This window comes from Zootoca vivipara, chromosome 6 (assembly GCF_963506605.1).
Source record: "Zootoca vivipara chromosome 6, rZooViv1.1, whole genome shotgun sequence".
Classification (NCBI taxonomy): Eukaryota; Metazoa; Chordata; class Lepidosauria; order Squamata; family Lacertidae; genus Zootoca; species Zootoca vivipara.
This window is the reverse complement of record NC_083281.1, coordinates 49,594,524-49,620,112: the sequence shown is the minus strand read 5'-3', so window position 1 is coordinate 49,620,112 and position 25,589 is coordinate 49,594,524. Positions and strand designations below refer to the sequence as shown.

Genomic DNA, 25,589 nt, shown 5'->3' with positions numbered 1-25,589 from the left:
GAGAAGCGGATTGGCTAGCCGTCCCCCCGCTTTTATATAGGCCCCTTGACACCTCGCGCGCCGGCTCAGCTGACAGGCTCCGGCGGTTGGAGGAAGCTCGAGCGGGGAGAGGGCCGTTTTGTTTGTCTCGCGGCGGCGGCGGGGGGACTGGGACTCCGACTCTGATCGCTTTCGCGGCTTGCTCCTCCGAGGAGGGGCATGAGCTGAGGCGATGATGCGGCCGGCCGGCTCGAGGCGGGGTCGGAGGAAGTGGCTCCTCCCGGACGGGGCTACCTACCCCTCGCTGGCCCTTCTCTTCCTGCTGCTCTTCTGCTCGCCTCACGGCGCCTGCTGCCTGCCCCGCGGAGGAAGGCGCGCCCCCGGCCCCCCGGTCGTGCTGGGTAAGGACTGGCCCCTAAGGCCGGGGGGGGGGGGAAGCGCGCGTTGTCCGTGTCGGGGTTGGAGAGAAAAAACGGGCACCTGTGAGGAAAGGTTGCCAGGGCTCCAGATTCCCCCACATGGTTGGGACGAGAAGTTTCCGTGGGGTTTGGGGAGGGAGGGAGGCACCCTTCAAAAGTCCCCCTGGCTATTCATGGTGGAGCGGCTGTGGGAGAGAGCGCGATGTGGAGAGACGTGGGCGAGGGGGGATGTGGGGAGCCTGGAGGTCACCCTCGAGCCCAGAGAGGAAGCAGTAAGTTCGGCTTTATTGGGTGGGGGAAGATATGCAGGCTTATTCTGTTCATGCCTTATGTTTGCACTTGATCTTTTTTTTTTATTAACGTGGGCTAACAGGTTAATTGTGGCCGAAAGTCGCACGGATCCCAAGTCCCCGCTGCATCACAAGCCCAACCGCACAGTGACCTGCGTTTTGGACTTTTAAGAGTGAAGGGGGAGAGGAGGGCTTGAAACATCCTGGAATTGCATGTCTTTTGGGATGAAAGTTATAGGGACTAGGGAGCCTGGGGATAAGCTTTGAGAGGAGGCAGTAAGCTCTGTGGCTGTAGGTAGGTCCCCAGCAATTCCAGGTAGCGTTTGGAAAGCCAGCTGCTGCCACCACCACCACCTTAGGTGTAGGTAGTCTTGAACTAGATGGACTAATGGTATGATTTGGGATTAAAACCACCAAACATGATGTACTGTATTTTAAAGGCTGTGTTAATCTAGAACTGGAAATGCACACATTTTAGTTCTTCAATGTTCTCACTTGGAGAAACCAACTGCTTGGTGCTATCCTAGACAGGCATGTGTAGGGGGCAGGCAGATGAGTACACTTGTGCAGGGCATTGGAGGGTTAACTTAAGGTTACCAGATTATTTTTCAATGAATCCAGGGACACTTTTCAACTACAATGGATTTTGTATGGGGACTGATTTGTAAATCCGGGGACTGTCCCCAGGAAACAAGGATGTCTGGTAACCTTAGGTTAACTGGCATGCAGTCTTCCAGGGGCCTGCCAGACTTATGCTGCCATAATGTCCAGAACGCCCCGTGCCTCCAAGCCAAATGGGATCTTAAGCAACTAACTACTTTGAATGCAGAAAGTCCTAGATTCAATCCCTGGCATCTCCAGATAGCACTGGAAATGCTCCCGGACTGACTCTGTAGAGAGCTGTTGCCATTCAGTGTAGACAATACTGAGCTAGATGGACCAATGATCTGACACTGCATAAGGCAGTTTCCTACATTCCACCCTGCATCCTAACTATAACTTAGTCTTAACAGCTAGGTAAAGGGACCCCTGACAATTAAGTCCAGTTGCGAACGACTCTGGGGTTGCGGCGCTCATCTTGCTTTATTGGCCGAGGGAGCCGGCATTTGTACACAGACAGCTTTCTGGGTCATGTGGCCAGCATGACTAAGCCGCTTCTGGCGAAACCAGAGTGGTGCACGGAAATGCCGTTTACCTTCCCACTGGAGCGGTACCTATTTATCTACTTGCACTTTGACGTGCTTTCGAACTGCTAGATTGGCAGGAGCTGGAACCCAGCAACGGGAGCTCACCCTGTCGTGGGGATTCAAACTGCCGACCTTCCGATCGGCAAGCCCTAGGCTCGGTGGTTTAGACCACAGCACCACCCACGTCCCTATAAAGCTATGTACCACTGTGGTAATGTTAACTTTAACCTCCTTTCTGCCAATGTGGTTTGTATCCAATTAAATGAAAAACAGTGGTCTTTCTTAAGTTAGTAATGTACATTGATTTCAGTGTCTACTCTGTATGGCCTAATAGAATACTACCTAGACTAAATGGATAAATAACAGGAGGTGTTGTAGTCCTATGCAGGTTACTGGTGTTTTTCTTCATTTGATTCTTCAGATATTTGGCCTAAGCGACATTTATTTTACACACACACACACACACACACACACACACACACACACACAGGTATATATATTGGCGACATTTATTTTTAACAAACATTTACAACAGTGATGCCAACACTTGATACCAATATTAAGGAAAAACTATGGCTTTTCTTATGCTGTGGGATAAAACCTGCAGTGAATAATCTATAACCCTAACATCCCACTGACTGGAACCCTTCACATATTTACCAGGGAATAAGTGTCTTTAATATCTACGGGATTTATTCCTAAGAACAGTTTAGAAGAGTTGTGTGCAAGGAAGGTGCCAGTATTCCCTGAGAAAGGATGTGGTGGCAGTTCATTTGGTAAAGATTCTACCAATAGTAGAAGCACCAGGAAGGAGGTATTTTGTGTTTTAGTATTTTATGAGCTGTTGAATTTATAGAATTACTCTGTTTTATACAATATACTCTGGGGGCAGGGGTGGGAGCAAAAAGGGAATCAAAAGCCATTGAGAGATCAAGTAATACTAGCCCAACATAGGTCTCTGTTAAAGAAGCTCAATTCAGTTAATATAAAGTCCATGGATTTCACCAAACTGTGTTCTTCACATACACAAATTGTTGTAGTTTTATAAGTAGGAAATAAAGGTAAAGGTAAAGGGACCCCTGACCATTAGGTCCAGTCGTGACCGACTCTGGGGTTGCGCGCTCATCTCGCATTATTGGCTGAGGGAGCCGGCGTATAGCTTCCAGGTCATGTGGCCAGCATGACAAAGCCACTTCTGGCAAACCAGAGCAGCACATGGAAACGCCGTTTACCTTCCCGCTGTAGTGGTTCCTATTTATCTACTTGCATTTTGACGTGCTTTCGAACTGCTAGGTTGGCAGGACCTAGGAAATACACACATCTAAAAGTGTATACTATGTTTATTTTGGCATTGGGAAACCTTGCCTGTTGACTAGATCTTGACCTGCTTCAAAATGAAACACAATCTTATTTATAGTACTTCTGTTATTTGTGTAGAGCAGAATGACAGATTAAATGTAGGCAGTGTTCTGACTCCTGCAGAATTTAATCATGCAGGTATGTGTTCACAGAATAGAAACAATAAATAGCTCTTTAAACTGTTGCATTGCGATCAGCCAAAAGCAGAGATTAGCTGTTATGGTGTCATTGAGACAAAGGCCGATTATCTTTTAATAATTTTCACTATTGTTTAAAAGGATATGTCATATTGAGAGACCTGATTAGCAGAATCAAATAATGAAATGAATTTACATGTGTGAATTTCTGAGGTCGTGGAGTGGCAAACAGTTTGCCTATCTATCTCTTTATGGAGATGAGCCTTTACCAGCTCTCTCCTTACTTGTTTTCCACAAAGGCTAAACAATGTGCTTTGACATTTAATCCAGGGCTGGCATCAACTGAGATAAAGCGACCAGTGAAATATCTGCAGATCTAATATCAGGCTTCAGCCACATGAGAAGTAAATGAGTTAAAATAAGTCATGTGCTAGACAGATGCTCACTATGAGGCTTTAATGCAGCTGCTAATAAATCCAATATGGGCAAGCAGATGGCAATTAACATATCTTGTTTATATGAAAATTAAAATAATATAAACAACACCCTGGTCCTTTGTTTATGGGAGCATTAATTTCCCGTTTCTATCAGAATTGGGAACACACCAGTTACTATTTTTTTGTGTCTTCCCATGACTGTCTGATCTCAGATGCAATACAATCAACTCACAACTTATGAACCAGTACAATCGCAGCTTTATGTGCTTGGTGGCTGGCCAGCATGCAGATCACAGATCACGGAATCAGAGTTGGAAGGGACCCTGAAGATCATCTATAGACATAAGGTGGAGAGTTTAAACTCTCTTTCTGTGCTGGCTTTTCCATGATGGAGAGAGCTTTTAGGCTGTTTTCTTTGCTTACTGGGCTCTGGGAAGATCTTGCACAGGCTCTGGGAGCCACCTGGAGCCTGTGTGAGAGCCTTTCAGAGACCGGTAAGCAAGACCCAGCTTAAAAGTGTTCTGCGTTGCATGAGGGACAAGGGCTGTTCAGCATGCCAGCTCCAGAAAAGTAGAGATGGTCATGCAGGTGGGGTTCTGGGATTGTTCTGGCTATATGCAATTTCACCTTTACGTGCAGCCACCAGAACCCAGCTCCCACACAAGTTGCGAGTTAATTTAAAGGAAAAAGTAGATATGGAGGAACCCATATACATTTATAGCTAATACTATTAGACACTATTATAACTTCTTAGGAAATTGCTCTTGAATTTTGTTTAGCCTTTTTGCTACCAAGTTTGGAGTTGGAAGTTCAGGTGCACGCTGAAGCATTCATTAGTCACTGCTTTGCAGCAAGATCTAAATGTATTTATTTTCAGTTTTTTTGTTGAACAGAAAATGATAGAGTATTCTGGTGTGGTCACGTGTCTTAAAGGGAGCTTGAAAGTAACACTTGAGCATTTTTATTGTAACTTTGAGTTCTTGTTTTTCACTGCTGTTAATAGAATTGTAGAGTTGGAAGGGACCATGAAAGTCATCTAGTCCAATCTCCTGCAATGCAGGAATCTCAACTAAAGCATCCATGACAGATGGGCATCCAACCTCTGCTCCACCTTCTGAGGGAGCCCACTCTACTGTTGAACTGCTCTTACCACCAGAAAATTATTCCAATATTAAGTCAGAATCTGCTTTCTTGTAACTTGAAGCCATTGGTTCGGGTCCTACCCCCAGAGCAGGAGAAAACAAGCATGTTCCATCTTCTGTGTGACAGACTTTTAGATATTTGAAGAAGGCTATCATATCTCCTCTGTCTCATTTTTCAAGGCTGAACATATGCAACTCCCTTAACTCTTCATAAGGCTGGTTTCCAGACTCTTGATCATCTTTGTTGTCACTGTTCATTGCAGAATTTACATAGTAGGCCTACAACATAGTTTTAGTAAACTGTTTTCCAAAATTTAAGCCATTTACTATTTACAAGTTTTGTTCTGCAAAACACCTGTGAAATGAAAAACATCAGCGACAAAAAATCCCACAAAATCTATAGATTCTTGCAACTGAGCTTTCCCCCCCTTTTGTCCATTGTTAACTTGTTGGGGTAGAGAAATATTCCATGTGGTTTTCCAAGCCAAACCTTCCTCCCAAAAAGCAACAAAACCCAGCCCAGGGAAACAGATAACATCACACATGGCTTCATTTTGGGACATTTTGCCACACCAACATATTTAAATTGACTTGGGTAGAAAAAATGTCTCATGGTACCCCAAGTCAGTTTGGGAATTGCTGGGGACGACGACGACTGCATAACTACTTGTGTTCGTTAAAACACACTACTTGTGTTCGTTTCTTTGGGTTCCTGTCTTGCATCACTTTGCATAGGTTTTATCTCTGTCATCTATAACCTACGCATGCAAGTGCATTTGTTCCTGTAGCAGGTTGTTTACATAAACAACCATGCCCATCTCATATTATGGAGTAGAGCCACATTCTTTTTTACTTGGTAACTGCTTCTTGGCCACCACCGTTCTCTTGAATAATTGTAATCTCTTTACTTGACTTAGTAGGATAAGAAGCTTTCTGTGATCCACTTGGTCTGTTCTTCCTTCTTTGAAACTAAATCATTGCCTCTCAAACTGGCAGTTAGCCATGGAGGTAGTTGCAGGTGGAGGTACAGAACACCTTGTTAGGAAGATTAATTTCAGTGATAAAGTTATTATTGACTGATTGCCCCATGAATTAATGTATAGCCACAGCACATTTGTGATGGCTAAAGTGTTGTTAACTTTTAGTATGAGATGCTGAGCATCATTTTGTAGTGGACAATCTTGTTACCACCACCAGTTCCTCCCATTTCATACATGTCCTTGGAATACATCCACTTTTGCATTTTAAAAACAATATAATTTACCCACACTTCATGTAGTTTGCACAGGAGAATAGAAAGTTAGGCTGTGCTCCAGTGATATTGTCTACCGGAACTGTAGCTTCCTTCTCCATATGCTTCCTTACTGTTGTACTATTCATTGACTTTTAAGTCCTTTTATTGATGTTGTGCAATATTCACATGACCCAAACCTGTTATTTTCCTACTTTCTACAGTTAGGAAGCACTATCCATACTAACTTGTCTGCCAAGGAATGTATAAGTTTGGCAAAAAGTCCTGGGTCACATTCTAGGGGCTCATAATTTCTCATTGCAAGCTCCTCCATTGCCCTGTGCAGGAACCAGTAGAAGAAAAGCAAGGAAGATCTTTAGTTTTCTGTTGCAACAGTGTCCCCACCCCTTCCTCTGCTGCAAGGAGGTGAGGACCCACAACAAAGGTGTGTAACAGCTTTTAAAGGCTTTAGAAATTTCCTGATCCCTTAGCGTTGGACGTTCGGCTTCCAAAAATTGGAACACTCACTTCTGGGTTTGCGGCGTTCAGGAGCCAAAATGTCTGAGTACCAAGGCATTCAACAACCAAGGTCCGACTGTACAAGCATCAGTCTACAACAGAAATTCGAGAGCGTGGCTTGTCACCTCTTAATCAAAATACTGTACCTGATAATGCTTGCTGATTGCATTATCCTGACCTGGGCTGTTTTTTAAAATGGTAAATAACCTAGTTTCTGAAACCATTGTTACAGACCTCCCCTATTTATACACAAAATATGCTCTTTTGACAGATTTTGAAGGATCTGTAATTGAATAGAAATACATGGAAAGGTTTTTCCAAGACACTTCTACTGCAGAAGAAATATTTGAGGTCATTAAGAGAGTCAAGATGAGTTTGGGATTGCTATGTGTACTCAGCTGAAGTGTATTTATTTTTTCAGGGAATATTTCCTATTTTTGAAAGGTGAAAGATTTGTTTTCTGTGGAGTGGGCCTGCTATGTGTGTGCACCTTAAAATTATTATAATATAGTTACAGTTGCAAGCGGGAAGGACTTATTCTCAGGCAATTTGCTAGTTGTTGTATCAAACTGTATCTGGAACTTGACCTCAAGAATATTTGCTTTTAATTTTCGTCGCAGGGCAGCATGCTTGGACATAGTGTTTTTTAGTCATAAAGGAAAATGCCTGACGGGCAAGTATTTCAGACTTTTGAGTACAGTGCCAAGTTTTGTAGCAGCTGGAAACAAAAGCTTATTGCAGCACATTAGTGCATAATCTATGTAGATCCAGATCCAGTTTGATACCATTCGTTTGAAACAATACCATTTTCAGTCTATAACTCCTGCTACAAATTATACTAACGCAAGCTTTGCTCTTGGGTAAGCAAGTAGGTTGGACTCGTATCAAGGGTAGTGTACCATTTATAAACATTCATAAGGATCTCTTTGCTCATTCTGCTATGTACTACTTATTTAAAGGAACTTCAGTGCTTTTAAGCAAACCGTTCAGCTTTGTTGTTTTTCTTTTCATTTACATTAATTCCTAAGGGGGGTTTAAGCAAGTACATTTTAGGGTCAGAGTTGGTTTGCTGGATCACTTACAAAGGTTTGAACTGACTTTTTGCTAAAATCTTAAGAACTTAAGGGCCAAACTACATGCGACAGCAATGCAACACAATCCACAGTTGACCATGCACAGTTCCTAGGAAGCCAGCCCAATGGTCAAGTTTTAATATGATGTGGGCCAGATGTGGATGGGGGTGGGGTACTTAACGTTTCCCTCCTGTGGCGTTCACACAGGGCCCCCGGTCGTGACTATTGACCCTGTGTCACACTGCTCCGCTGCCACCCACCAGGATCCCCTGGTAAATAACTGAGTCTCAGTCAGGACTTAAGTTAAAACAAATAATCAAGCGTTTATTTTAAACAGCAACAAGCTTTAGGTATTAGATACACTGTTACACGTTATCCTCTCAATCTCAACCCTGTCTTTATCTCACTCTAACTCCTCTACCTCACCACCACCAACTTCCACACACCAACCCTCACAACCACCACTCCCAACTGCCAACTCTAAACTGCCAAACTGCTCCCTGGGCTGTGTCTTAAAGCCCCTAAGCTCCACCTCCAGCTTCCTATTGGTCAGCCTGTTATCCCTTTCCCCCCTCCTGCACAGTCTTATTTCCCCAGGAATGGGCAAACGCCACACCTCCCTAGCTTCATTTCAGCTGTTTTTAACTTTGAGGTTTAGATTGCTACTCAAGATGAAACACTGAGAACAAGTGGTTAGAATGGGGGGTTGAGAGCACAGGAAGGGCCCAGCACTCACTTGACATTTATGTGCTTTTTGTAACAATTGATCAGCGATCTTCTTTAGACTCTGGCCTGTCACTGTCAGATGTAGTTTGCCCCTAAACAAAGCTATTTGGGTATTCATTTTCTTAAGCTCCTACTCTGTTGTTTGACTTAGGTTGGCAGCTGGGTGTCTGTGGCAGGGTTTGTTTACTCGTGCACTCTTCTGAGGAATCTGCACATCATGTGACTGCCCGTCTAGTCCTAATTATAACATAGAAGCTTCTTGCAAAATAAATAACCCTGAATTGTAAGCAGGGCCATCTTAAGCACATCCAGCGCCGTGGCGCAAAGGTCCCTCCCTGCCACGCTGCCGCCTGTGCCCCAGGAGTGGTGGTGGTGGGGCAGCGGTCAAATTAAATCAGAGCCACCTTCGCTTCCCAAGCAATGCCACCCTCCCTTGCAAAAAGCAAAAGGGGGGGAGTGGGGAACTCTACAGTGGCTCTTTCAAGCTCTTTTGAAAAGTTCCTGAGTTGCTCTCCTGCCTGACTTTTCCCTCTTGAGCCCATCTGTTGATAGCTGCCAATGCACCTTCCCAGGGTAGCTAACTAAGCAGAGAGAGAGAGGCTGTGTAAAATAGTTGGGGGGTGGGGGGGGGTGGCAGGGTACTTCTTCCCTAACTGGTTTAGACTCGCTAGCTGGTGGAGGGGACAGTGGGAGGCGTGAGTTCCTACTCCTAAAACAGCTACTAATTCTCAGCTGGAGATTAAACGTTTACTCGGGCAGGAAAGGAGCATGCTTGGAAGTTGATCATTCTTTTGCCTTGACCCATGAACGTGGTTTATTTTGTTTTCTTTGGGGGGGGGAGCAGGGAGAGGGTGTTGGAATTCATAAACGCTTATTTCAGATGAAACAGGAGCTTTTTACGCACCCACGGAAGCACACGCCCCCATTTCAAATACCTTGCAGCAGATATGTGAGAGGTTTCGGACTGGGTTGGCGGGGTGGGGAGGGGTTGTTAGTCCGGATCCAAATCCAGAGTTACTCCTGCTGTGTTGTTGGGAGCCCTGAAAGGGCTGCTGGGCTAAGTAAAGACCCGCCCACCCCTGCTGAAGAATGTATGGAAAAGACCCACGTCCTGCCCCCTCCAACCATTGCAGGTACTACTCACTGAATTTCCATGGGGATTTGTCTCTCCTCTGCCCTTTCCTGAAGAAATCAGACTCCCAACCCATTGCAACTTCACTGGCCGAAGGCTGGCTCCAGGGGGTAACCAGATTGGGCATTTTCCAGGGCCCCAAGACCAACTTTGCACAGAGAATACTAAAGGTTCGTCCCTCGGGAGCCGCTCCCACCGCCGCTACTCCTGTCGCTCCCTCAGGCGATAGCGGCTCGGCAGGCAGGGGATTCCCGCAGCCGAGGGAGAGGAGGAGGCGGAGGAGCCATAGGGCTTAGTGGCTCGTTGCGCCCCTGAGAGGCCAGCGTCCTGGCGCAACGAGCCACTAGCCCCCATGGGAAGGACGCCTCTGATTGTAAGTTGTTTTATAAACTCTTCATCTTGTTCAACAGTAATGGGAGACTTTTCCACGACTCCTGGGAAACAGAAGCTGCAAAAATAAAGAGTCCTATTTCTTGGAATTAGAGGTGAAAACTTGAGAACTGCCCACCATGAAGAAAACATGCTCAAATCCATATATAACAGGCGGAGGGAGGGTGAATCAAGTTCTAAATCCCCATCCAGTTTCCAAGTGCAAATATTTAAGACACTTACTTCTATCAGATTTTTAAATGCCTAATGAATGGTAGCTCCATCTGTCCCCCCCCCTATTTATGCCAATTCTTCCTTCAGCTCCTTGAAACTACGGTAGTTTTGGTTTATATAGTTTCTTTCTAGGTGGGAAAACCTTCAAGATTGCAACATTGGAAAGAAAATGTTTTTGCTAGGGTGGTAATTCTGCATCTACCTTTTTGTCTGCTCTAAGAATAGTACTATTAGTAAACACATGAGATGCATTTGATTGTGTCTTCCAGCCCTGGATAGACGTCTGAGTCAAAGCAGCAAACAGAGATGGGGAAAGCAGTCAAACTGTCTGGCATGTGATCTTGTCTAGATAATACATGAAACCTTGAGAATGTTTTTAGGAGAAGGTTGCCTTGCAGGCTGGCTAGTCAGCATCCATTAATGCATATGTTGGGTGGTGGGCGTTGAAGAGATATTTAAGGCTTATTTGCCGTGGTGACTTTCCAGAAGCCTCAGGGACCACAGACTGCAGCAGCCTACCTTCTGACATGGCTTGAGTTGCTGGGAGCTCTTGCATCTGCTAGACATGCACTAGGAGTGATTTGTGGAACAAGTAACAAAGAATCCCCCCCCCCCTAAAAATGTGTTTTCCTTGTAAAATAGCTAGTGAAAAGTAAATGAAAAGAAAAAAGTGTTCTCATTTAATGGAGTTATCATAGTCTTGATGGAAATGCAAACTAATATTGAAGAAGTGCCTATTTAGCAGCTATTTTACAGGAAACAAGCATATTTCCTTACATTGAGTCCAATGTGATTGAAGTTCCTGTATTCATCTTCAATATTAAGTGAAAAATCAGTTTTGAGGGAAGTGGCTATAATGGTCTGTACGTATACAAAGCAATGCCAAATACACTTGTCCATGCAGTTTTCATTCAACCTAATTTCAGAAGCAATTGAGATGATAAAATATATCACATTGTGCTGTGAAAAGAAGCTGAGTTTCATGACTGTTGAATTCCATTCTCCATAAATTCTATCCAATCTGACATGAATGCTGCTTGCTTTGGGCAATGTAAATGTTTGGAAAGGCCTGGGATAAGCATGAGGAGGAGGGGCTGTCTTGCATATGCAGAAGTGCCTAGAACTCATTTTGTTTTTATGTTGTGTATTTTTGTGTTTTTATACTGTAAACCACTCTGTGATCTTGGGTGAAGGGTGATATACACAGTTAAATAATATAAAGAATGAATGAATGAATGAATGAATGTGGATCTTTTTTGCATTCTTCCTTTCCTTCAGGTCAGAAATAGTATAAAATTAGCATAAAGCACAGTTGATGTGCATAATAGTGGAAAATATGAAGCAAACAAAAATTGTGATAAATAAGCTGACAAATAGGTTTTGTGTAATGTCGGTAGGAGGTTCCATGAAAGGACTCTCAGTTGCAAAATCTTTTAATAATAATTTTGAAGGCACTTTTTTCCCTTGCATAGTTAAAAATGCATAGTGTGCTAAAATAGTTTGAAACAGTCAATTTAACTCCCATTTGTTGAGATAACAAGTCTCTCCCCCACCAAACTTAATCTGTACTCAGAAGTATTTACATTTCTTAGAATATCAAGCATCACAAGAGTGCGATAATTCTTACAGGTGACTAGCTACGGTCAGCTGACAGGCTTGGAAACCGAGTACCGTAATTTCCAGGCTACTTTACAATAGTGCTGAGGCCATTTCTCCACAGAGCTCTAATTGCTTTACAGAGTGTAGCATTTTTTAAGTAATAAAACCTCAATGCATTTTAAAACCAAGTGTAGCTTTGGGGTGGGAGTAAAAAAAATGCCTGAGCAAAACTGCAGTACTTGATGTAACTCTTCCCTTCCTTTTACTGTTACAGTGCCAGGAGATTTGGGTAACCAGTTAGAAGCAAAGTTGGACAAACCTTCTGTGGTGCACTACCTCTGCTCCAAGAAGACAGAAAGTTACTACACATTGTGGCTCAACTTAGAACTGCTGCTTCCTGTTATCATTGACTGTTGGATAGATAATATCAGGTGGGTCATAGCATTGTTAAAAGGACTTGGTTCTGTGTAAAAATGGGACTTAAATACTTTGATTCTTTTTGAGTAGCAAGAAGTACCCAAATTGTATGAGATCTGTGGACATTCAAGCTGAGATCCCAAACCACTCAGAAGGCAATGTAGGAAAGTCAGAGGGATCAGAATTCAAATCCTGGCTCAACTATGTGTAGCAGCCAGAAAACTATGAAGTCTGTAGTGCAGTTTGTCACTTTCGAGGAACACATATCCACAGCAGGAAACTACAGTAATTGGCAGCAGGTTTAGGCTACAATCAAACAGTGCAAAATATGTGTACGTGCAATGCATGAACTACATGGATTCACAATTTCCCATTGCAGTATAGGAAATTTGATTATGTGTGAAACAGAGAATCATTTAGTTCAACCCTTGTCCCTCTGAAACAATTTTCATGGTGATTCCCTACCAGTTACTCACATGGTTTGTGTTCTAAATTTTGTTAGCAAAGTCTGTGGCTTGATATGCTGTAGGAATTGAGCCAGCATTAAAAAAGGTGGTAGTTTGAAATTGGCAGGAATCCAGTCATGAAATACTACCTGCATACATAAAAGTTTAAATAGCTGTTGAATCATAGGATTATAGAGTTGGAAGGGACCCCAAGCATCATCTATTCCAACCTCCTGCTGTGCAGGAATCTCAGTTAAAGCATCCATGACAGATGACCATCCCACCTCTGATTAAAAAGCTCCAAAGAAGAAGAGTCTGCCCCTTCAGAGGGCATCTATTCCACTGTCAAACAGCTCTTACTGTCAGAAAGTTCTTCCTCGTGTTTAATCAGAATGTCCTTTCTTGTAACTTGAAGCCTTTGGTTCGGGTCCTATCCTCTCAAGCATGAGAAAACAAGTTTGCTCTGTCTTCCATGTGACCACATGAATAAACTGTTATCCTTGAATTTGCTTGTTACTCAACTTGCATTATGCCTTTTTAACACTTCATTGCTGTCTTGTATTGCGTATCAGAATGTTAGCTATCAGTTAATGATAAATTAAATGGTTCCTTGGACCCAGAGGTCTCCCAAAGAGCAAACACTACAAATGCTATATTGCATCCATTTTCTTATTGACACAAGTCTGTAGACCGCATGTTACCAAGGCATTGGTTAACATTTCTCCACTTACCTGCCAGAAGAGTCAAAGCAGAATGATTAATTACCTTATTTGCTTATGACAAGAACATATGTCCAGCACTCAAGTTGAGGACATTAGCCAAAATCATCAGGTGCATTTTAAGGCAAACTGCTGGAACTCATCTACATTACAGGGAGTGGAGGAAGGGAGAGCTCCAGGAAGGGGAAAACTGTATGGCAGCAAGAACAAGGCCAACCAATTGTTTGCAATTATTAGACTGGGCTGCTTCAGATAGTACCTAGCAGCTAAGTGGATATTGTTCTTATGCTATATTAAGTCTGTCTAAGAAGCTTTGTTGAAATATCCTACTTAAAGTTGTCTTACCAGTCTCTTAACCCATTTTGCTAAAACTCCACTTATGGCTATATTAGTAAAGAAAGCTTATCTCTTCCCTCTAGACCTGAAGTCTAGAGTATGCTGCAGATTGGACTTAACACCTTACTGGTTTAATCAGTGTATGTTTGTGTGCATCAGAAAACAAGTATTCAAAGTCCATTTGTAGTGCACTTTTTGTGTACCTGATATTCAAATGTATAGACTCCCATTCAAATTTTGGTCTTGATACTGATATTTCCCCCTAGGCTAGTATACAATCGAACAAGTGGATCCACTGGGCCACCAGATGGGGTGGATATCAAAGTCCCTGGATTTGGACAGACTTTCTCCTTGGAATTCCTTGACCCTAGTAAAAGAAGTGTTGGTATGTATTTTTACCTAATCTGATCTCATTTGGACTCTTGGCAGTGGTAGTGTCAAGTCTCAAATATACATGCATGAAACATACTGGCAAAACAGTCCCTTCCCATAAATGTCCTTGGACAAAAACCACAATAATCACAGAGATGGAGAATAGTTCCTGAGAGTTATTCTCTGTGTGCCTTTGTTTGAATTTTATGGAAAGACCTCACACTTGTCTGACTGGAAGGCATGGGAAAAGAACTAATCTGTATTATACATAGGCCCAAGTATGTAATTTGGGAAGGGACATAGGAAGCTGCCTTGTACTGAGTCAGGATTTTTCTAGGGTTTTAGACAAGTGTGTCTCCTAGCCCTACCTGAATATGACGAGAGATTGAACCTGTGACCATCGGTATGTAAAGCAGATGCTCTAACACTGAGCTATGGCTGTTCCCAAACTTGCCTGTGTACATATTGCCATTTGTAGTGCACTCTATTTGATTTAGAATGCTTCTTCCTTGTAGTAAATGTAACATTCAAGTCTGATATCAGAAACAGAAATAACATTGCCACATGGTGCCAGGGTTATTTAGATGGCATTTCTTGCCCTCACCCTTGGTGTTAACTTTCAGCCTTCACTTCCTTGGGAACAAAGTGGAAATGTGCTCAGCCCATTATGGAGGCAACCATGTTAAACTATGTTAGTTATGGAAACACAGTTCAGTACTCTACCAGCTGCTAAGGCCAGTACCATCTCACCTGGCATTAGAAGGTCAGATAAAACTTAAGCGGAATAAAACCTGACTGCGTCAAAGCTCTCATCTCTGAGAGCTCATTTCCAACAGCTGTGATCATAGGTTCTTTAGGGTCTTCCTGTGGTCATGTACCCTTATAGATGAAAACATAGAGCAAGTTGACCACTCAGGAATTAACATTTGTTGGAGCATCTTGTCCCAGATGGCTTGAAAATGAATGTCATCTCCAGATTGTGATTTCAGAATTGTTAATGAACGTAACTGACACTGTAATTGTTTATAACTGAAGACTGATTAATTTGAACAAATTAACTGATAACATGTTGTAACCAATATGGGAGTTGGCTTAAAAGGGCCCTGAAATTTTAACGTTACATAAAGGGCAGTGTTAATTGGGCCTGTGGTATCATTGCAATTCAGTTTCTTCTTTTGGCCATAGGTACCTACTTCTATACACTGGTGCAGACTCTGGTGGACTTGGGCTATCAGCGGGATGAAGATATTAGAGGCGCTCCCTATGATTGGCGGAAAGCACCAAGTAAATAAATCTTCATCTATTGGGATTAGGGTTACATGAACTGTGGCTCATGCAAACACACAACTTGTGGTAATCAAGTTTTTCCAAGGCTTACAAGTTCAACCTATTTAGCCCCTGATGCAACTGAATGTCACCTGATAGTTAAATAGTTACAGGGTTGTTTAAAAACAAGTCTTGGTGACATTTCTACTCCATACAGCCAAGATGGTGCAACAAGCCAAATTGTTACTGAAGAGCTGTGCTGGAATCCTGGAGGGTAGATGTTGATACAGGGTGTTGTTAAAGTCACCCACCATCAGTGCAAATCAGTGCTTTTTAATGGGGCCATTTCACATTTTTAGTTCCCAGTCATTGAGATGCAGAAGTCAAGTGGCGTACATGCATGTGTGAACAAAGTCATTCTCTTTGCAGCCTGTGTCAGATTATACAACCAAGACACACTTTCTTTAACTTAGACTCATAGAATTAAAAACAAACAAACCTGAGAAGCTTTTGTCTTGAATGTTGGGGAGCTAGTCTGAAAGGGTTAGGGAATTATGGGCAATGGGGGAAAACCTATCCAAAACGGTGCGCACGATCTACAACTTTCAGTTCAGTGTTAAATGTTTTAAATAAAATGACAATAGAGATACTGAATAAGCTCATTCAGTTAATGGGATAAATTATCTGCCTTCCTCCTTCTAGATGAGAATGAAGACTATTTTGTGGCCCTCCGGAAGCTGATAGAGATAATGTATGAAGAATATGATGAACCAGTGGTTTTAATTGCCCATAGCATGGGGAATATGTATGTTCTCTACTTCCTCAGCCATCAGCCTCAAGACTGGAAAGACAAATACATAAGGGACTTCATTTCACTTGGTGCCCCGTGGGGAGGAGTGGCAAAAACTCTACGTGTTTTAGCATCAGGTAAATGTATCCAGCTTGCAGAGGGAGGGTTCCATTAAAAGGGACAGGGGTTTGTGGTGCAACTTGAACATGTCTAGCTACATCTAGATGCCCTACTGTAATAAATAGCTACAGGCTCCTAAAACCAGCTTTTGGTTGAGAACAACCAGCCCGAAACAGGCACTGGAGGACAAACAATCTTTGAATTTCCAGGATTATTGGATTCTATAATTGTGGGAAGCTACTGATGGTTTTAAGTACTGGTGTTGTTCAAAGCCAACTCCTGCCTAATTCTAAAGGTTGAGAGGCAGAGTCCTTAGATAGCAGGTAAGATATTTATCTGTTATGAAACCATCAAGCAATCTCTCAGGGTAAGTCTGCAAGGTTTTAGGATTACATGAAGTTATTTATATTGTATGACAGTTTTATACGACAGTAGTTTTCCTTGGATTATGCCATCTTTGGCATCAAATATTTTTACTGTTTCCCTCCATGTCAGGGCTTGAAGAGTACAACCTAATAAGTGTAAAATGACAACATTCAAACGATACTTTAGTTTTGGTCTGTGTAATGAGTTTATAACTACTGCATTATGGGTTTATATGACAACATGTGATCACTAACCAGACAATACTTTTAATGCCTCAGGTGACAATAATCGGATCCCTGTCATCAGCTCCCTTAAGATCAGAGGCCAGCAGAGATCTGCAGTGTCAACCAGCTGGTTGCTCCCTTACAACTACACCTGGTCTCCGGAGAAGATCCTTGTCAGCACTCCATTTGCTAACTATACTATTCAGGATTACCAAAAGTTTTACACAGACATTGGCTTTGAGGATGGCTGGCTCATGAGAACAGAGACTGAATCCTTGGTCTACAATATGATTCCTCCAGGGGTGCGCATACACTGTCTTTATGGTACTGGGGTGGAGACCCCAGAGTCATTCTTCTATGACACCTTTCCAGACAAGGATCCTAAGATCTTTTATGGTGATGGTGATGGAACAGTGAATTTGCGAAGTGCCTTGCAGTGTCAGAAGTGGGTGGGCCAGCAGAAACAGAATGTGACACTCTATGAGCTTCCAGGGAGTGAGCACATTGAAATGCTCTATGATGCTAATACAATTTCCTACGTAAAAAAAGTTCTCTTTGGCTCATGACACAATGCAGAATACCCTCTTCTGACATGACACTTGAAGGGCCTTTTAAGGCAGGGAGGAAGAATGGCTATTTTGGACAACCCTATTTAAAGCCTGCTTGGCTTGTTTGGGCCTTGTTGGAAATGTTGCTGTCAATTAATGATCACTTGTCTCTTTGATTAGTGCTCATAACACACTGTGGTGTCCTACATACAAAAGGCTCATTCCAGCTGTATTTAGTGCAATCCCAGTGCCCATCTTTGTGAAGAATGTGTTGCGCTTGTTCTCTGGGATGTGGGGAAGGGCATAGTTGAGCTATAATATAAATAAAAGAACAATAACATAACCTTTTCTGAAGGGTTACAAGTTCTGGGTCAGTGTTCCCAGCAGGGAATCTAGTATTAAGTGAAGTCCCGGCAGCAGCTGTTTGGTTTTATTTAAGTTGATGACATCCAGCCAGATGAGTATTGTTCATGAAGAAAATACAGTATGTCCCTGAGCTCCAGATAAGATTTTCTAGCACAAGCTGAACCCTTTAACTTGATTCTTGCTGGAGCAAGTTGGAGGTCAATGGCTGAAGACAGCAAGCTTTTCTTTACTGCTGTAACTTGGAGATTTCCAGTTGGCTGCAGACCTAAGAATTGACAGGGTAGATATTAACAATGGTCTTAAGGAGATGGTCTCTGTTTTGTTGTGATCAGTTGGCTGTCTCTTGAGTACTTGCCAACCTTTGTTCAGAAGCCAGTGCTGTGACAAGTGCTATTTTAGCCAGATGCCTTCCTTCCATGATCTGGAGTGTCTGAAACACAGGCTGCCTTTCAGCAAGGCTTAGCATTTTAGAGCAAAATAACAGCCTAAACTGTTCTTGTTACTGGAGACTTCTTACGGATGGAGCTGATAGTAAAGCTAACTCTTCCCAGAAATTTTGGTATTGTAACTTGGTTGTCGTGTTTCATTGGAGTCTCCTTTTCTTGTACTGTAATCCTCTTCCAAATTCTATTTCCTTGTCCCCTATGGAATAACAAAATGGCATGGGGCAAAGCTGCTTACGTTCCTGATTCAGGAGTGTAATGTGCAACCATAATTGCAGGAAGTGCCCGTAAAAAAGCACCAACCTTCATCTGAGGCAGTGCTGGGCAGACTGCAGAGAGAGAGAGAGAGAGAGAGAGAGAGAGAGAGAGAGAGAGAGAGAGAGAGAGAGAGAGGCTCAGCTGACCCCATAATTGCCCGTTAGCTGCTGGGTTGGCCATCTATTGACAATCCCTCCTTCCAGAGCAAATGGTTCAGTATTCATTCCTGCTGCTTCTGCCCACCCAGATAACAGCTTGTGACCATCTCCTCAGTTAACTAACCAGCATAAGTGTCTAGCCAACATGGCACAACTAAACTCTCCTGCCTTGAGCTCAGTATACGTTTGGGGTACAAGTTGCTGCATCGTTATCTATGTCTGCTTAGTCCCTGTGTTGAAACTTTAAAAGCACCCAAAAGGGGGAGTACGTCAATTGTTGATGTCATAAGGGACACTTGTAATAGGGGGCTGACTTGAGATTTGTGCCAAATACTCCAGTTTGAGAGTAAGAGTGACCTGGAAATCTGAATTTTGTTCTGAGGAACTTATTTTGAGCCTGACCTCTCAGTAAGCAAGTGCACAGAGCGACAGATGTGGACACCTTTACCATTCGTATTTTTCTAATCTTCAGACTTTTTTCCTAACTAGACAATGAGATCACACAGAATCTGCAGTGGTAGCTTACAGTCTGCAAATATATTTTCCTGTGACTGGTATGATGTAACATTTTTATATAGTCTTTGTCAAGCTTTTAGGTTTTCTAGATTGTGTTTTGCTACATTGTAGTAGTTTTAGCATAATATTGGTCCTCCAAGAAACAAAATGTTTTATCAAAGTATTTATTGCCTTATGGAATGTGCAATCCTGTTCATCCAATTTCCTGCTTTTCAGTAATGCCAGTAACCATTTTAAAAACAAGGCCACTGGTGGTCACTGTGGGCATGGCAATAACATAACCTCTGAAAGTTTCCAGCAGACATTGTTCTACGCCTTGCACTCTGAGAGTGCCTCCTCAAGCCATGTCTTTGTATTGTCAGCATCAATCTGCTTCTGTTTGTTCTGTAGCTGCAAGTTTCATTTGGGAATGCTTCTGATTGCAAATCTGACTTGCTAAACTGACACTATACATAATTAAGCTCAAAGATTGGTTCCACCCTGTCTGTTGTTCCCCATCCTACCCATATCAATCTTATGGCCTCAAGGTACCATTATGCTTGATGCCATGTGGATGGCTGGGTCCATGTGGGTGAAACTGGGTTCCTTTTCCCTGCAGAGTTATTTCTTACTATTTGGCCTCACACATTCACAGGGAAATCCACATTCCGCACAACATCACTTTCATGGAACATTCTGAAGGCTAGGGCTTGCCTTAATGGTCTGTTTAGGACAGGAAATGAGTGTGACAGATCTTCAGAGACTTACACTTCATATCCATACATACATATGGCACTTAACAGTGGAACATAAGCAAAAGCACATGTCTCTGATTCCTGAGTAGGATCCAATTTAAATTACAACACAGGGAGTGCCAGGCTGGGGGAGTGATAGAGGTGAAGGTAACAAGAATGTGTTGATTTACTTGTGCTTAGGCTTAGTTTCAGTTGGGGATGAGGACTAAGGGGTTAAACCAAAGGCCACATGTATATTCAGAGCACGCTCCTACTGTATGTGTGCCTTCCATGTTTTGGCCTTGCATCATATTGTCCAGTTGTAGTTGGTAACTGGCATCTGTTGCTGTGACTTCTAGCCCCATTCTTATGTGCCCTATAATACTTCTGTCCCACCTGCATTTCATTCTTAATACAAAATGTCACCTCTTCATTTCTCCCTTCTCATCTGTCCCGATCAATCTCATACACCTGCCTCCCGCTGTTGATTCCAGGCCATTGGTGGTTTATTAACCAATGCTTGTGCCAGCTGCCTGCTGTAAAATTAAATATGGCCAAGCATCATTAGCTGTCCCACTGGGGCTTCTTCTGGTTATGTCAGTCTTTCTCTTCTATATTTGGCTTTGTATCATATTGTGGCTTTTTTTGTTATGTTTTTATCCTTTAACTGATAACAGAATGGGAAAAGTTATATTGGGTTAGATTTTGCCATTTCTACCCACCATTTAACATTGTGAATGATAGTTATTCATAAATTCAGTGGTGAAGTACTGATTGAACTGGAGCTTCCTGTAGATCATAGCCAGGGAGTCACAAATTGTGCAATTAATCTCCCGAAGCTCACATTTTTCAAACAACAATGTGTCTGTGTCCCTTTTTCAAACTGCTTTTGAAACTAGAGTTTTAAAGCATTCTATTTATCTTGGGAATCAACAGTTCAAAGTCAGACTTTAACTGGGCATGACGATCCTAAAATGTGTCTTTGGGTTCTGGTTGCTGCTGTCAATCTGTGAAAGCACATGAGAGACACATTCTCCAACAGCTTGCCTCTTCCCGCTTTCTCTTGGTACCCCCAATTATTACAAATGTGTTCATTTTTCATGTCCCTGCAACTTTGCTCCCCAAAACCAAAATACTTTTAAGGACCAAATGCTCTACAACTGATATGTAGAGAGTGCTGGACGGAACTTCAACTACTTAAAATATAGATAGATGCTGCTGCTGCTGCAAGGTTTTAGGGCTACTATGTGATTCTGCTAGAAAGAGTAGATTTCACCATTGAGCAATAAGTGAAAAGGAGTTTGCAGGCCAAAGTCAAGAATTCTAGCCATGAAGCTAGTTTGTGGAGTACATAGTGTTTGAAGTGTTCAAAAATTCAGGGACTGAGCAATTACTTTGCTGTTCTCTGCTTAACAGTATTTAATATAGAACACTGCCTGGGAAGGCCTGTTGTTTTTATATATACCTTCCTCTTCGTGTGAATGAGTTCAGTAGATTTCTGACAATTTGATGATCATACTTTGATAACATAATAAAGTGAATCAAATGCTAAATGTTTCCTGTGCCTCTCTTTTGTGCTTTTCAAACACAGAATATTTAACAGCAGCCGTCTGCTCTACAGCATACACTTTACAGACCTTGCCCAGAGAGCTCATAACAAAGAAGGGCACTGTAGGCGATGGACAATACCCAACTGGCAACTGGTTGGTTCACTCTTTACCTATGCATGCTCTGAAGGCTCATCATCAGGTTTATTCATGTGCTGCTTTTCAAAATCATGCGCAAAGCAGCTCACAAGGACAGAGAACAGATTGACCTACAGGTACAACAAAGCCATACTAACAAAAACACAAGTTTAGGGAACATAGTATGAAATACACTCAACACAGCTGCAGCAGGAAAAGTTCTTGCACTTGGAGTCAACCAGGGCTCTGCTTTCCTAAAGCAACTGAGATTGGGCCTGCTGGCACCAGGCCTTCCAGGAAGAAGAGAATAAGAAGAGTTTGGATTTGATATCCCGCTTTATCACTACCTGAAGGAGTCTCAAAGCGGCTAACATTCTCCTTTCCCTTCCTCCCCCACAACAAACACTCTGTGAGGTGAGTGGGGCTGAGAGACTTCAGAGAAGTGTAACTAGCCCAAGGTCAGCCAGCAGCTGCATGTGGAGGAGCGGAGACGCAAACCCAGTTCCCCAGATTACGAGTCTACCACTCTTAACCACTACATCACATAGGACTCTCTGGGCACATGATGAAGGAACTTTGCTGAAGCTAAGGAGGTTTGGGGTCAGTGTTTGGATGGGGGGGGGTCACCATGGACTTTTGTCGTTATCTTGGAAGATGTTCAGTAGGGCTAGTTCTGGGTGAGCTCTAATATCTGTTTAGTTATTTTGCATATCTCTTGTAGGACTGCTGTCCAGAAGGGTTGGATTTTAGTCAGCTACCATATGAGGAATTGGGGGGGGGAGGCAAGTGTGGCATCTTGTCCTTTGCTTTAGGCTGTGAAATGTCTTAGGATGGCCTTGGACACTGTTTTAGGTTTGCTTTGGCTGTTGGTTTACCAGGCTTTGAGAGGTAGCAGTTTTGTGAAATAGGATCCCTGCTTTCCAGCATTTTAGCAGGTGCTGCTGATCTCGCTCATGAGGAATCTCTAAGGTCAGCTGCTGAGTCCCCCCCCCCCACTCACACTTTTAACTCTTTGGGTTAATTGACTCATAAAACACTTCTTTCCCCTGCCAGGATTGAGGGAAATAAGCCATTTTTCTCATTTCTGATGCTCCTCCTATGCATTTTACATAAGCACATTTCAGTGTAGGCCAGGATCTGTTTGGTTCTTTGTCCAAGGTGTTCCAGAGCCGAGGGGAACATGACACATTTTTGGAACAGAACGTGATCATTTACAGCAGCTGAGGGCTTGCTAAATCCTTTGGTGAGACAACAGCTGTGTCCTCTGCCTTTCCAGGAAAAAGTGGTCACCTGAGCCTTGTTTCTACAGAGATTGGGCAACCCTTCTGAGCTGCGTCATGTTCAAGAGCACCTGATCCCTCACTGTTCTGAACAGAACCTTCCTCGGCTCCTGTCAGCTTTGCCCTCACAATCAGTTTAAAAGCTGCTCTGCCACCTTGCATCTTGGAAGTCAGGTTCCATCTTGGTTCAATGAAGCTGTGTCTGTCTAGCTAGCCCTGTGCGTGGAACCAGTAACATTTCAGAGAAAGCTACCTTGGAGGTGCTGGCTTCCTGCATCTCCAGGTAACACTCGGAATGCCCCACCTGAAATCCCAGATGCCTGGTGCCAGTCAGTGCAGACAATACTGAATTAGATGGGCCAGTTGTTCTGACTCAATGTAAGGGAGCTTTCTATGCTGACACACCATTGTATCCTTCGCCTCGGGTAGCAAAATATATTGGACTGGCTCTGAGCTCACAGCACTTTCCCTACTATATCTCCCTCCTTCATGTAAAATGGACTGCTGGGAAGAGCAAAGAGGTGGCACTGGACAGAGCAACCCAACCTCTCTTGGGGGGGGGGGCGCTGATTGGAATGGTAGATACAGTTTCTGACTTGTAAAGGTAACTGTTGGATAGCTGAAATAAGTTTGCTTCTGTGGCCAGTAGAGGGCAGTGTTTCACTTGAAATGATGGAGGAATCTTCGATCTCTCATCAAGTGGGTGATGTAGTTTTTCTATCCCTGGCTTCTACAGGTGAAAGAGAGTGATGAAAGACTTCAAGGTGAAGAGCAACGCTGCTAAAATTTATTATTTATATTGTACCTACATCCAAACGCTGTGCAGGGGGGATGAAGCAAGTGAGGCAGCCCAGGAACAGCTGGGCTGAAGATGGGGAATAAATTCTATTCAATTCAGCATTTAAAACTGAATTGATCAAATTTGCACCTTCTGTAACAATATGAGAATAGAAACACAGCCAACCTTAGAAATTTGCACTTATCCGAATTTTGCAATGCAGTTCTCCATCTCAACAATGTTTGCAAAAATGCATATGTAAAAATGAATTTTTTATGGAAATAGCATATAAACATTCATTATAATAGTTCACATTGTTTGCAAATGTTAGTCAAAACTACATACAAAAATGTGTTTATTAGGAGATGCCCTAAAATGCTGAATAATTTTCATGAGGATTTTTTTAAAATGCAAATTGTTGCAGAAATGTAGAGAATAAATTTAGTGGAAAGAATGAGAAACCAAAATAAGTGAAATTTACAGGTCCTTCCATCCCTAGCCAGGGCAGAATTACCAGCTTTCAGGTGTTTCTTAAAGGTGGAAAGTGAATGGGCTACCTGGTGGAAGGAAATGATAGATCTGGAAGTGTCCTGAGAGGGCATTTAGTCCAACCCATACTCAATGCAGAAGGCAATATGGGAGATATGAATGTAAGAAAATTAGATTCCTGACAGATGACCATTGAGTGTTTCCTTAAACATCTTCAGTGAAACACAGCTCCCCACCTTCTTAAGCAGACAGTTTCACTGTCAAGCAGCTCTTACTGCTGGGAAGTTTCTTCTCATGGTTAGAGGAAATCAGATGTTCAGTATATCTCAAAGATTTGTGGGGCTTTAAAACAAATAAAGTTTCTTGTCTCTTCCTTGTCTCTTGAACTTGAAGCATTTTTACCTCCCTCCCCTTCAGATGAAAAAGGAGCCCAGTATGAATTACAGAGAACAGAAATAAGATGGCCTCTGGTCTCAGGTTTATAATCTAAAAGACCTGACATAAAAGGAAAAGGCGTTGGGAGGGAGGAAGAAAAGTGAAAACTCCAGGCACTAGCTCTTAGTTAGTGAAGTACAGAAAGTAGTCATTCAACAGAGCAGAGAGCTGGCACGAACCAAATCCCTCTGAGGGACAAAATAAGGACAATGATTTCCCAGAAACAATGGCACCTAGTGGTAGCACCCAAATATTAACCAATTTATTACACCACAATTTTTTGTAGACTATAGTTCACTTCATCAGATGTGTATCTCAGATACACATGGGTAGTTGTAAGGGGGATTGTAAACAGTGTTCAGAATGAAATGAGATGCAGAAAAGTACTGACCTGATAATTACATAATTAACTGTGGTTGTTCACAGCAAACGGCTGTGCTGGAAATACAGATATCCTGGCACAGTCAGCTAATTAGCATGTGTTGGTTGATGAAAATCCATGGTGTAAATTCAATCCACAAATGCCAAAGCAATGAACCTCTAGATGTGCTGCAAATCAGTGGTTTCCCATTGCAGCCTCTCTTTGAAATTCCTTAATTCTGGGGTGGCTACCTTAAAGCAGTTGCAGTTAGAGAGCCAGGTTGGTGTAGTGGTTAGAGAGAGAGAGAGAGACCTAGGAGACCAGGGTTTGACTCACCACTCAGCCATGAAGCTCACCCTGAGAAGACAAAATCAGGTAACTCCTCCCATGGGGATTTTTCAGAGTGGGAAATGTGGACCACACAGGAGGCTGCAGGGAAATTGCAAATAGAAAAACCACCATCGACCACCATGCAGCTGTAAGATATGCTCAAAACCTCACACCCACCAACATTCTAAATAAATTCTCAAGGAGGCAGCAAAATGGAAGCCTCTTTCACAGGGCAAGAGCTTTTGAGACTCCGGAAGACCAGTCTACACTGCATATTCACATAATGTATAATTTAGTGCCTTTGGTTTATTTATTGTTCCAAGTATATGTCTCTGTTTAA

At 42.8% G+C, this 25,589-nt stretch overlaps 1 protein-coding gene across 1 annotated transcript; it reads left to right on the top strand.

Annotated features, from left to right (window-relative positions):
• Positions 1-79: 79 nt before the first annotated feature.
• Positions 80-20,389, top strand: PLA2G15 (phospholipase A2 group XV). Its single transcript, XM_035119537.2, has 6 exons — positions 80-380; positions 12,108-12,264; positions 14,018-14,136; positions 15,309-15,407; positions 16,092-16,316; positions 16,944-20,389. Exons 1-6 carry the CDS (start codon positions 212-214, stop codon positions 17,453-17,455), a joined length of 1,281 nt encoding a protein of 426 aa, XP_034975428.1. The 5' UTR covers positions 80-211; the 3' UTR covers positions 17,456-20,389.
• The last annotated feature ends 5,200 nt before the right edge of the window (positions 20,390-25,589 follow it).